This window comes from Delphinapterus leucas, chromosome 6 (genome assembly GCF_059928025.1).
Source record: "Delphinapterus leucas isolate spDelLeu-1000000601 "Yukka" chromosome 6, BTC_Dleu_Yukka2, whole genome shotgun sequence".
NCBI lineage: Eukaryota > Metazoa > Chordata > Mammalia > Artiodactyla > Monodontidae > Delphinapterus > Delphinapterus leucas.
The window spans coordinates 93,755,821-93,768,770 of NC_143134.1; the positions used below are offsets into that span (position 1 = coordinate 93,755,821).

At 40.5% G+C, this 12,950-nt stretch overlaps 1 protein-coding gene across 1 annotated transcript; it reads left to right on the plus strand.

The window, feature by feature from the left end:
- Window positions 1-11: 11 nt before the first annotated feature.
- On the plus strand, window positions 12-10,030 carry CAVIN4 (caveolae associated protein 4). The gene is made up of 2 exons (XM_022600116.2): window positions 12-841; window positions 8,398-10,030. Exons 1-2 carry the CDS (start codon window positions 434-436, stop codon window positions 9,076-9,078), a joined length of 1,089 nt encoding a protein of 362 aa, XP_022455824.1. The 5' UTR covers window positions 12-433; the 3' UTR covers window positions 9,079-10,030.
- The last annotated feature ends 2,920 nt before the right edge of the window (window positions 10,031-12,950 follow it).

Here is a 12,950-nt window from a genome sequence, read left to right on the forward strand (position 1 = left end):
TAGAAAAAGCAGATTTCAGTTCAAAATTCCCATTTGCTTTTACAAATACTGCTTGAAATTGTCTAAAGATAGAAGCTTCACCCAGCGCTTGGAGTTTGCTTTTTTGGTTATTTGGCTTCGAGGCTTAATATTAGTAACATGGTGGCCTTAGGGAACTTCTTTTTAAAAAAGCTTTCCTCTTCTACCCACACAGTCTTATTTGAGTCCCTTAGTCATCAGTAAGCATGTTTGGAACAGCACCCAGTGCTTTTGCAAGGGTTCATATTGCAGAACAGTCACGTATGGGTATTTGTAGTTACAAATACTTGACCAGTCTCCAGGGGTGGGGTTTCCAACCCTTTAAACAACCCTGTTCCCTGTTATCAAGCTAACTTTTTGCTCTCAGTGCCAGAATTGATTGCGCTAAGACATCTTTCACTGAGAAATAAATAAAATGGAACATAATGGGTCTGCTTCAAATGCTGATAAAATCCACCAGAATCGCCTGTCGAGTGTGACAGAAGATGAAGACCAAGACGCTGCTCTTACCATCGTGACTGTGCTGGACAAAGTAGCTGCCATCGTGGACAGCGTGCAGGCCAGCCAGAAGAGGATAGAGGAGAGACACAGGGAGATGGAAAATGCCATGAAGACCGTCCAGATTGACCTGCTGAAGTTTTCGCAGTCACACAGCAACACAGGTTATGTCATTAACAAGCTGTTGGAGAAAACGCGAAAGATCAGTGCTCACGTTAAAGAAGTGAGGGCCCGAGTGGAGAAGCAACAAACTCACGTCAAAAAAGTTGAATCCAAGCAAGAGGAAATAATGAAGAAGAACAAATTCCGTGTGGTAATATTCCAGGTAAGCTGGCACCTGTGTTTAGCTCGATTACTGCTATCTCTTGCGTCCTTTAATGGCCAACAGGTCTTGTCAGACCTGTCACATGGTAACTATTGTGTATATGCGTGTGGTGGAGTTCTGTATCATCAGAGATCTCAGGATAAAAGCATTTCTATGTTAACTGGTATACTATCATGTCAGTGTTTTGAGCTTCTCAGCCGTTTCATGTAATATGAACTGTGGATCATAGCTGAGTCTATTTCTTGCCTTTGAAACTTAATATTGGTAAGCTGCTTTCGGCATATTAGCCGTATTAGCATGATGCCCTCTCAAAGCCTTTGAGAAGGTTAGGACTAGAAGATATCTAAGAAGCCTCCAGTTTAAAACACCTCTTTGTTGTAGAAAAAAAGAAACTGAGCACCTGTAGCTCTGCAAAGTGGTTCTTTCCCTTGTTATGGAGAGCCCAGAAAGCCCTAAACAGTAAAATGTAAACTTTTCAGAATATAATTTGTCTATTGGAATTTTTACCTATAATAACGTATAAGTCACAATAATAAGACAAACGGTCTATTTCTTAATGAACAATCAGACAGTTGTTCTTTTTCTTATAGTTATATAAATGTAGGAGTCACATAAGTAATTCCTTGTATTTGATTACCAAGTCTTTACTTAGCTGAATTCTTTTAGCTGCACTGCACAGCTTGTGGGATCTTAGTTCCCTCATCAGGGATCGAACCCGTGCCCTCTGCAGAGGAAGCACAGAGTCCTAACCACTGACCGCCTGGGAAGTCCCTACTTAGCTGATTTTACATGATAGTTTTTGTGTGGCGTTGTGTGTTGAGCTAATAAGTTCCTATCTTACTCTGCACTTGATACTCATATTTTTTGAAATAGGAACACATCCATGGCAAATGCCTAATATCTATAATATATTTTAAAACTCTTACAAATTAAAAGGGAAAAAGTTGAACTTTCATGGTAGAAAAATTGGAAAGTCATTATCAGTCGGTTCACAAAAGACAAAGTAAATGAGCAAAATTCCATTTTCACCTATGTAAATATTTGCAGTTACTGAAACATTCGCAGAGTTTAAGAGTAGGAAACAATAAGCACTTTCATATTCTGCTGGTAGAATATTAAATGGTACATTTCTGGAGGGCGGTTTTGGTATTATGTGTTAAGAACCTTAAAAATTCGCAAACCTTTTGGCCCCAAAATTTAATGTCAAAGAATTTGTTGTAAGCATAAAATCAGGAATGTGTGCGGGCATGTTCACTGGTACATATATGCAGTGTTATCACACTGTATTTTTAAAATTAATGTATGCCCATATGCATAGGGAAAAGGCCTAGAAGAATAAAAACAAATTGAAATAGGAACACAGTTGGTAGGTAGTTGAAAGATACCAGGGATGTGGGCCATAACTCCCGGGGCATTCTTTACACTTCAGTCAATTCTCCGTAGCCCACTGTTGGCTGATAAGGTTACACGGGGATGGCAGAGTGGTATTTTGGATCTGTATTTAAGAGCCTGTTGGTTATTTAGGAGGAAGAATGGGAGGAGAGAGTGGGTTGCTTACTTCAAAGGTAGTCAAGTTCGACTATGCCATCTGAAGGCCTTTACCATTTCCCTCTCCTCCCAGGTCCCTAGAAGTCCTTCTCCAGACTTAAATTTTTGAAAAAAAAAAAAATCAGTCATCTTACTCTCAGAAGCCAGTTGTAGTATATGTAATGGGGATCTAAATTTAGTACTGGAGAATGTAGTATCCATTCTTGAATTCGCTTTTCCATGGGCATTAACAGTTCATTGCAGCTCTATTTACAATAGCCAGGACATGGAAGCAACCTAAGTGTCCATCAACAGATGAATGGATAAAGAAGATGTGGCACATATATACAATGGAATATTACTCAGCCATAAAAAGAAATGAAATTGAGTTATTTGTAGTGAGGTGGTTGGACCTAGAGTCTGTCATACAGAGTGAAGTAAGTCAGAAAGACCATATGCTAACACATATATGTGGAATCTAAGAAAAAAAAATGGTTCTGATGAACCTAGGGGCAGGACAGGAATAAAGATGCAGATGTAGAGAATGGACTTGAGGACACGGGGAGGGGGAAGGGTAAGCTGGGACGAAGTGAGAGAGTAGTATTGACATATACACACTACCAAACGTAAGGTAGATAGCTAGTGGGAAGCAGCCGCATAGCACAGGGAGATCAGCTCGGTGCATTGTGACCACCTAGAGGGGTGGGATAGGGAGGGTCGTTGGGAGGGAGATGCAAGAGGGTAGAGATACGGGAACATACATAATAACTGATTCACTTTGTTATAAAGCAGAAACTAACACACCATTGTAAAGCAATTATACTCCAATAAAGATGTTTAAAGAAAAAACAAACAGTAATGGGTATAACTCACCCTCCACTTGCATGGGGCATGCCAGGAAACATTCTTGGTATCCAGCATTTCTCCTGAGAACCTTTGTGTGAAGAGTAGACCAGGTTAACAATCAAGATTTACAAAGGCTAAAGAAAGCAGAGGAGTTTCTGAGAAGTTCTAATTGACCCTTTTTTGTCTATTGACATAATTCTTTTTTTTAAAAGTTGTTTCTATATTCACCTGTTTATTCCCTGAAAGTTGCTATTTTTTTTCTTTGAGCACCTACAGTTATTTGAATAAATAGAAGATGGTATGAAAAAGGAAGCGAGAGGCACTAGTGAGAGACATAATGCTATGAAGAGTCTGTGAAATTAAGTTGTTCAGAGTAAGCAGCACTTTATCAATAAGCAGTGGCTATCTCTTGTAATGGGAGAGCATGTAAAGAAAAGTTAAATACCAATGGATTCAATGATTCATGAGATATTAGAACACTGTATACAGCATTCATATGGGTTTGTTTAACAGTTAGAAGTCATATGCTTAACAGTTAAAAGTCATATATATATATGTGTGTGCATATATATATATATATATATATTTTTTTTTTTTTTTTTTTTTTTTTTCTTTTGGCCAAGCTGCACACCTTGCAGGATCTCAGTTCCCCAACCAAGGATTGAACCCAGGCCACGGCAGTGAACGCTCCAAATCCTAACCACTAGACCACCAGGGAACTCCCAAAATTCTTATAATTCATTCTTACAGTTAATATGTTTAAGTGGCTATATTGAGATTGCGCCTTCTACTAAAATTAACTTGAAGCTGAGTAATTCAGCTGTAGTATACTTTCATTTCGATTTGGGTTTTTCCTCAAAAAGATTTCCCTAGATATATCTTTTGGTGGCAGTGTTTATCGCTATTTTATCTCCCACCGTTGTGTACGGCAGAGCTTTCACCTAATTCTGGACATTGGCATTGAAAAAAATTATCTGCTCTTTATCATACAATTATGATTTCTCCTTGAACATGCTTTCACCTTAGCGACCTCCTCACCATGAAAGAAAGCCAGGAGGCTTCCCATATCTTCTAACAATTTTGCTTACTAACCACGTGCCCGTGCCTCCCAAATGAGGTATTTGGCCATTCCCTAATGATAAGTCCCGGACTTCTAAATATTCGAAATTCTCTTAGCAGTATTACTTTGATAATCAAGGCCATTATACTCTGACTCGTAATACTCATTTTGTTACAAAAATCATCTTTTTACCTAGAATTTTACATGAAAAAATGTATAATAATTGTATTTGGAAATCAACTATAATTCAGCCCTATAATTTCCAATTATTATTACAGTGTATTCACCACTAACTCATGGTATCTTTGACTCAGAGGAGTTGCAACAAATAGATTTACATAGCAGGTACTTTCTCTGTCTCTACCCCTGTTTTGTTTTGTTTTTAAGCCTGAGTTTGTTGTGCAGTTGAAGAAGGGTTTGTGATTCTTGAGTTAAGCCATAACTGATTTCTTCACAGCAGGATTGTGAGGGTTTTTCCGTATGAAACAGTAATTATTGTTTGGCTCCTTTTCTAATTATACCTACTCAGTCCATACCCACCCACTCAGTGCTGCTGAAGCTACTCCCTGTAGTAGGTGTCAGGAAAGGAGAGGAATAATGTTGCTGCTTCTGAGATACCCACTCTACCTTTTTTTTTTTTTTTTTTTTAAGTTCCTAGACTCTCCAATCCTGTAGCCAAAGAATTTAATTTTAAATAAGTATCCGGAGAAGTAAAGTTCTGGGGATACGTTCTTGACTATCAGGATGATAGGTTTTGGAATACGTATAAATGTGTTTCTTACATAGTAAATTTTTTGGTTGAACGGATTTAATCTGGATCTCAAGTAGGAGCACAGTTTCTTTTAGAAATTTCAACTTGTGGGTTCAGTTAAAAATCTCATGATCTTTAAAGTTTTTCCTGTTTAGTTTTAGAAATAATCCCTAAATAGCAAGTTGGGGTCCTTTAGCAGCCATGTTTCTGGCCTGGTTCTCAAGGTTACCAGTGTCTGCCATGTTCCCAAATCCAACTTGATGAGTCCTTACCCTTTTGACATATTTGACATAGTTGGTCCCTCCCTCTCTTCTTGAAACTTTTTTCCCCTTGGCTTCAGGGGGTGCCTCTCGCTCTTGGATTTCCTCCTGCCTCACTGGCTGACATTTATCCTTTTTGGTTCTTTCTCATCTCTTCCTTCCTCTTCTTCTTTTTTAAAAAAATTTTTTAATTTATTTATTTGGCTGTGCTGGGTCTTAGTTGCGGCACATGGGATCTTAGTTGCCCTGTGCGAGATCTTTGTCGCAGCATGAGGGATCTTTAGTTGCAGCATTCAGGGTCTTTAGTTGTGGCATGTGAACTTTTAGTTGTAGCATGTGGGATCTAGTTCCCTGACCAGGAATTGAACCCGGGCCCTCCTGCATTGGGAGTGTGGAGTCTTAGCCACTGGATCACCAGGGAAGTCCCTCATCTCTTCCTTCTTATCTTCAGGTCCAAAATCCATTTATCTATCAATAACACCAAAATTCAAAAATCTGTAAAAATAAAATTTTTATCGTAACTTATTTGGCAGCAAGACCTAGCTTTACCTGAACTCAGTGGATGCCAAAACCCAACCTCAAGTAGCATGAGGCTGTTTATACTCTTTGTCCCACCTTAGAGTGAATATTTGTATTTTTTTGCCACAAAAAGGTTTCTTCCCAAGATCTCACTGGGAATGTTATGTAATATATTATTTTCCCCAAATCTGAAATATTCTGATTTCTGAAAGGTAGCTTGGTTCCAAGGAGTTTTGAATAATTGGAGTGTAGACCCATTCATTCAATCTCTTGGTGATCTCTTTCATCTGGCCTCATGATTTTTAGTTTCATCTTTATGTTAATGATACCTAAATTTATCTCTAGTCCAGATCTCTCTCCTGAATCCCAGACTTATGTACTCAGCTGTCCACTCAACATCTCTGCTTGGATGTACAGTGGGCATCTCAAAGTCAGCATGTTCAGATCCCATCCTTTCCCATCTCAGTGAATGGCTAATCTGTCCTTCAGCTGCTCAGGCCCTGGACTAGAGAATCATCCTTGACACTCTCCACATCTCAATCTAGCAGCAGCAGATCCTGTTGGCTCCTACCTTCAAAGTGGATCTGGAATCAGGCCACTTCTCACCACCACCTCTGTCCACACCCTGATCCATCTCTTACCTGATTGAGCTCAGTGGTCTCTAACTGCTGTCCCTGCTTCTTATCTTGCCCTCGATAGCCTCGTTTCAGCAGGGTGACCCTTTTACAACATAGGTCAAGTCATGTCACTATCCTCCTCAAAACTTTTTAGAAGGCTTCCTATCGCACTCGGAGTAAGAGCCACGGTCCTTATGATCAGATACAGAGCCCTACGTGAGCTGGCCCTCCCACTACCTCTCTTACCCTCTCTCCTCCTCTTGCCCCTTGGTCACTCTGCTTCAGCCACACTGCCTTCCTTGCTGTTTCTCGTTTCCTCCCAGTTATATGCATTACCTTCAGGTCTAGGCTTGGATGTCACCTTATTAGTGAGGCCTTTCCGAGCATCCTCCCCAGTCACTGTGTATCCCCCTGCCCTGCTCTATTTTTACCTTAGCGCTTATCACCATCCAACATACTATGTAAGTAACTTGTTTATTTCTCTCTTCAAGAATACAAGTTCTTTTACTCTGTTTTTTTTTTTTTTTTTTTTTGCGGTACACGGGCCTCTCACTGCCGTGGCCTCTCCCGTTGCGGAGCACAGGCTCCGGATGTGCAGGCTCAGCGGCCATGGCTCACGGGCCCAGCCGCTCCGCGGCATGTGGGATCTTCCCGGACCAGGCCACGAACCCGCGTCCCCTGCATTGGCAGGCAGACTGCCAACCACTGAGCCACCAGAGAAGCCCTTTTACTCTGTTTTATTCAAAGAGGGAGGTTCTCAGTTCCTAGACTAGTGACTGGTGCATGGTAGGTGCTTAGTAACAATTTGTTGAATGAAGGCGTATGCTTCTTATTTGTTCCAACAGTCATTTGTTGAGTATACCTACTATGTACAAGGCACTCTGATAGATGCCAGGCATAAGACATAAATAAGATACATCTCTGCTTTCCTGGAAGCTATTATTTAGTGAAGGCCTCAGGGAGACATATATAAATGAGTAGAGTTCTGATTCAATTCAGACTGTGATAAATGTTATAAGTAGAGGAATGCATGTGTCATTTTGGTATAGATTGGAGACAGGTTTGACCTCTGGGGGAAGCTGGGGATATTTGAATTGACTCGAAGAAAGATTTTATTCACAAAGCTGGAAAGAGGTGAAAGGTAGCAAAAACCACGTTTATAAAGGCATGCAGGGATGAAAACAGTATGTGTTTAAGGAACTCAGAGGGGTTGTATTGCTGGACTGGAGGAGTGGGAAAGTAGGTTTTGCTCAAATTGAAGAGCCTTCTAATTATACTGAAGAATTTGAACTCTATCCTTTGAGTATTGGTGAGCTCCCCAATGTTTTAAAGTAGAGAAAGCATGTGATCAGAGCTATGTTTTAGAAACATTTCTCAGGAAATACTTTGGTGATGTTTTAGAGGTATAAGTATTGCACGAGTTCAGGCCTGAGATGACAGGGCTTGAATTAAGACGTTGGTAGAGGCAAGGAGGAAGGAGGCGGGAACAGAAGAGTTAGTAGTTATTAAGCAATATTATCGACAGCGCTTAGTGACCAGTTGGATATGGGATGAAGAGAGGGAATATTTGGGACCATGCTTCTGAGGTTTTTCTGGGTGGCACCTGGAGGTATTGGTGCTGAGAGGTCCAGGAAAGGATGATGGCTGGGCCTTGATTTTTGGATATGTGAAGTTAGAGGTTCCTGTGTTACATCTAGGTGGAGAAGTCTTTCAGACATTTAGAAATGGGTTTTCATCTTAGGGGAAGGGGAGAGGTGAAGGTAAAAGATTTGTGAGTCTGCTTGCCTGGATTTGAAGGTAGAGCAGTGGATAAGTTTGCTCGGGGTGAGCTTGGGAGATGAAGAAAAAGAAACCCTGAGAAATGCCAGCATTTAGGGAGTGGGGGGAGGATAAGCAGCCCGTGGAGGAGATTGAAAAGGCGTGGCTGGAAGGTTAAAGAACCCATCGCTAACACGCTTGCTTTCTCTCTCCTTCAGGAGGATATTCAGTGTCCAACGTCCCTGTCTATCATGAAAGACAGAAGCTTGACTGCTGAGGGTCCAGAGGAGGAGGACGATATCTTCGATCCCCCAGTTGATCTGTCTTCGGATGAAGAATATTATGTTGAAGAGAGCAGATCTGCCAGGCTTAAAAAGTCAGGCAGGGAGCGCATTGATAATATCAAAAAGGCCTTTTCCAAAGAAAACATGCAGAAGACACGGCAGAATTTTGACAAGAAAGTGAACAGAATTAGGACTAGAATAGTGACACCAGAGAGGAGAGAGCGGCTAAGGCAGTCAGGGGAGAGGTTAAGGCAGTCAGGGGAGAGGCTGAAGCAGTCAGGGGAAAGGTTTAGGAAATCTATTTCTAATGCAGCTCCTTCAAAGGAAGCTTTTAAGATGCATAGCCTTCGGAAAACTAAAGACCGTACTGCGGCCGAAGGTCCCGAAGAGGTCAGGGAGATAGGGGTGGACATCATTGCCAGGAGCGAGTCTCTGGGCCCCATCAGTGAGCTGTACACCGAGGTGCTCAGTGAAACAGACCCCGAGGAGGCCAGAGCCTCACATCCTCCCCGAGAAGGTGGGGAAATCTCGACCTCCGAGCCTTTAAAAGTTACTTTTAAACCCCAGGTGAAAGTAGAGGATGACGAATCTCTTTTGCTAGATTTAAAGCAGTAATTATAAAGAGGAATTAAGTATATTATAATTGTAAGTCTCCTGAATCACACAGTTTTAGTTTAATTAGCATAGTCATTTACATGTATATGCCATATAGGAAAACATAAGTGGTATGGCTGTCTCATTTCTTAGGTTTAAAATTTTAAAGGTAATACAATTATTAATATACATTTGCTTAATTAATATACACTTCCTGGGGAATTCTTTTTTTTTTTTTCCCCTCCCCCAGGACTTACATGATTCTATCAGCTTTCTCTCTTAGGTCACCTCTCATGGCAGCTGTGGATTTTTAAGTTCCTTTCTCTTGCCCATCAGAAAAATAGTTTCCTAGTGAGGCCCAATTAGGTGTTCGGTAGTCTACAATAAATGAAGACCAAATTTATGGCCATCATTTATTTGCAAGTGAACTCTCGATTTTGGTCTAGATTAATATTGTGGCCAAGCTCAAAGGGGAATAAGTCACATGTGGATTTTTATCTATATGTTCACATCAATAGATTTTTTAGTAAATTAGCAGTCACACCCCTTTTTGATGCCTTTGCATAAAAACGTTGAAGTGCTGGACTTGAGCATTTAGTTTTGGCATCACAGCTTTGCTTACAGGGAGCCACTTGGCAAGTCGTCTAATGGTCTGGTTAGTACAACAGAGAGGGTTCGCCTGTCCTACCCTTCTCAGAGGACTGTTGTGAAGATAAGGAAATGTTATACATTCTGGGAGAACAAGAGCTATTTCCAGAGAAAACAAACCCCACTGGTTCCCCAAAAGCAGAATCGAAATAATTCCATCTTCTGAAAAAGTCCTGAGCTCCAAGCAGTGAGGACCTAGGTCGGACAGACACTAAAGTTGGTCTTCAGAAGCGTTTTCACAGAATCAGGAATCAAAAGTCAATGTTTGGGTGACATCTTTTTTGTCAAAGACTAAAACCAGACCTTGGGTTTGAGTTGGGTCTTAAAACGTTTCCTGGAAAATTCTTTTCTGATTTTCTTCTGATTCAGATCTCTGGTGGACTGGAGCAGCATGGTTTTGAGCAGCATGAAAGCTGCAACTGTGGCTGTGTCTTCCAGAGGCCTTTCTAAAGTCAGCCCTTGTGCAGTGCTTGGAAATGACCTCAGATGCTTCTGATTTCCAGAGTGAACCCCTCAGGGTCCATCCATCCAAAACAGTATTCGTGGGTGTTCATCATAACTGCTCTGAGAGGAAGCCAGATTCCACTTATTTGTTAGCTGTAGATCTAGCCAATCTAGAAGTAGATATTATTGCTAAAGAAAGAGAAATGGTCATACTGGTCCTGCACTTGTATATGTTTAAATCTTCTGGTTTGTAAAAGGGAAGAAATGATGGAATTGTGGAATTTGAAGAGTTTGGACAGCAGTCAGCTTTCAGTCAGTTTTGGATGCTCAAGTAGTAATTAAGCATTGTACACACACACACACACACACACACACACACACACACACAGAATCAGCTTTAAAATATTTAACTCAGTTACCCAGCTGTTTGGATTTGGGAGTTTGATTCAGCATCATTTCCTCTTCACTCTGCCTGAATACATAAAATCATGAATTGTTAATCTCATTATCTTTTTTTTATTGAAAACTAAAGTGTATACAGCTTTGAACAATACTTTAAAAGGAATAATTTTTAAAATGTTAGAGTTTAGAAAGAGCTTGGATGCCTAATCACACATTTCCTTAAAGCCATAATAAATTTGAATTTAAAAAAGACATTATTACAAAGTTTGATGTCAGTGTCCTTTTTGTAAATATTTTTACTAATAATGAATGCAAACAGTATGGCATGTATTTGATATAGTAACCCTACTCATAATAGATATGTTTCTAGGTTAAGCAGAATGTAAAGAAGTTATATGCTTTTTTTTTTCTGGCCCTACACAGTCCTACAATTGAGCAAAATATCACTGTCAAGGAATTTTTGTAAAGTCCATTTGCTTACTGACCCATTATATAAGCAGACTTGATATGTTATGGAACATTTCCCACATAGGTACGTTTGAATTTTGATTTAGAAGGCATTATAGCCTGGCCAGCTCTTCATCATGGTAGACTCTGAACAATTTCATGTTCCCAGAGGTTCATTGTAACTTACACTGCTTTCTTGGTACTAGGATTTTCCCCTCCGTGTCACTTCTGTCTCTCAACATTTCCCCCCATGTTTAGAGCGTTCCTCAATTCCACATTCATGATTTTTTTCTCCTTTCACCCCATTCTCTTGACATAAAGAATGTCTTTATTATAGGCTGCAGAATCATACATCTTCATTTAATGCAAGGAATATAGTCAACATTCTCTATTTTTAAAGTTTCAGACAACACAGATTTTCTCCTCATTTTACTCTTCTGTGTTTTTGAAATTATATGCTAGATTTTAAACAGTTTATTGAAATAAAACCATTAGCAGGATTTATCCCCTTTTCTTTCTGTGAGGCAGAACTATGCGACATCCATAGATACCCAGGGCATGGAGCCCACTCTCAGGCTCTACTATAGAATAGACAGACGAGAAGAGGGAAGTGCAACTCTGTCTCCTGCACATGATGGATCCAGAGGCTTTCCTCTCAGGGTCTGTGGCGGCCTGGTTCTGGGTCATAGGTTAGAGAAAAGGGCCCAATGTGAATAGTGATAAGAGGAGCATGAAAATTCAGCTTGTTGAGAGCGTATTTGTGGTGTGTGTAAACTCCCTTGAACAGGTTTTCATAAATTAAAACTACAAACCAAACTACAGTATTTCGTTTTGACTTTATTGTTTACCTTCCATGTACGTATAAGGGTTTGGTTCAGAACAGTCTGAAGTTCACTGTGATTCTATCAGCTAGAGAGCATGGGTCATGTTATGTAAAATATTTCACAGAATCACTGTTAACTCTACAGTCCCCAAACATGAAATTATTGGCCCTGTTTTTCTTCTGAGACATGTTTTCTATAGCTTTTATTGAACCCTACTAAAAATATTATAGGTTACAATCCCCAAATAATTGCTGTGGCGTATCTGAGTCAAGACTAGGGAAATGACCACTGTGGTATCGTCCTCAGCTCTGCTGGAATTTGGGGCACGCTAGTATCCGGTCTGTAGCGAAAGAAAAATGAATCAGCCTTAGTGCTGAGTTTTGTGTGTCATTCTTGTGACCACTTCTGAGTTATGTGATTTCTGAGGATTTATATCTGTCCTTAACAAGTCAGAATCCTTCAGTGTATTTCTTGGGTGGATAGGAGATCTAGGATAACTAGCTCTTCACTGTGAGCCTCTTAGGACATCCAAGGTTCCCCAAGAGAATAGCTTGGAGTGGCAGAACATCCTCAGGCTTTGAGTTTACTCTGGGCATCTTCCTAAACTCAGCTGTGCTTGTCAGGGGCTGTCCTAGACTGCTCTGCCACTTGATGCCTTTGCTCATGCCGTTTGTCTCTCTTGTGGTTTGGGAGATGAGTTTCAAGTTCAGTGATAATGTCCGTTTCCTTCTTTTAGCTTCCTTGGTTACCTCCCGCCCCTTAGGAAGGGTGTGATTAATTCCATATAGTCAGTACACACACAGCACCTTTGATCTGCCAGATTCTGTGTGAGGCACTGAGAATTCAAAGACGAATAGAACATAGTCCTTGTTCCTTCCCCTTCCCCCTCTCCCCTTTTCTTCCTTCCCCTTTCCCAGCCCTGATCTCAGACTCACTGTTTCTAGGAGTCCGTCAAGCCAAAATTCAGCAACGTGACTAGTGATGTGTATAATATGATGGAACTGTAGAGATGGAAGGCGTTGATATAGAATTTAGATTATACGTCAGTCATACCACTTATCATTACATTTTAGTTCATTTGTGTGATTGTCTTCTAGACTAGACTGTGCAGCTTAGGGGCAGGAACTC

Coding starts and splice junctions, on each gene's coding strand:
- CAVIN4 (XM_022600116.2), top strand. CDS start 434: ATGGAACATAATGGGTCTGCTTCAAATGCTGATAAAATCCACCAGAAT. Junction 842..8,397: donor TCCGTGTGGTAATATTCCAG/GTAAGCTGGCAC, acceptor TCTCTCCTTCAG/GAGGATATTCAGTGTCCAAC.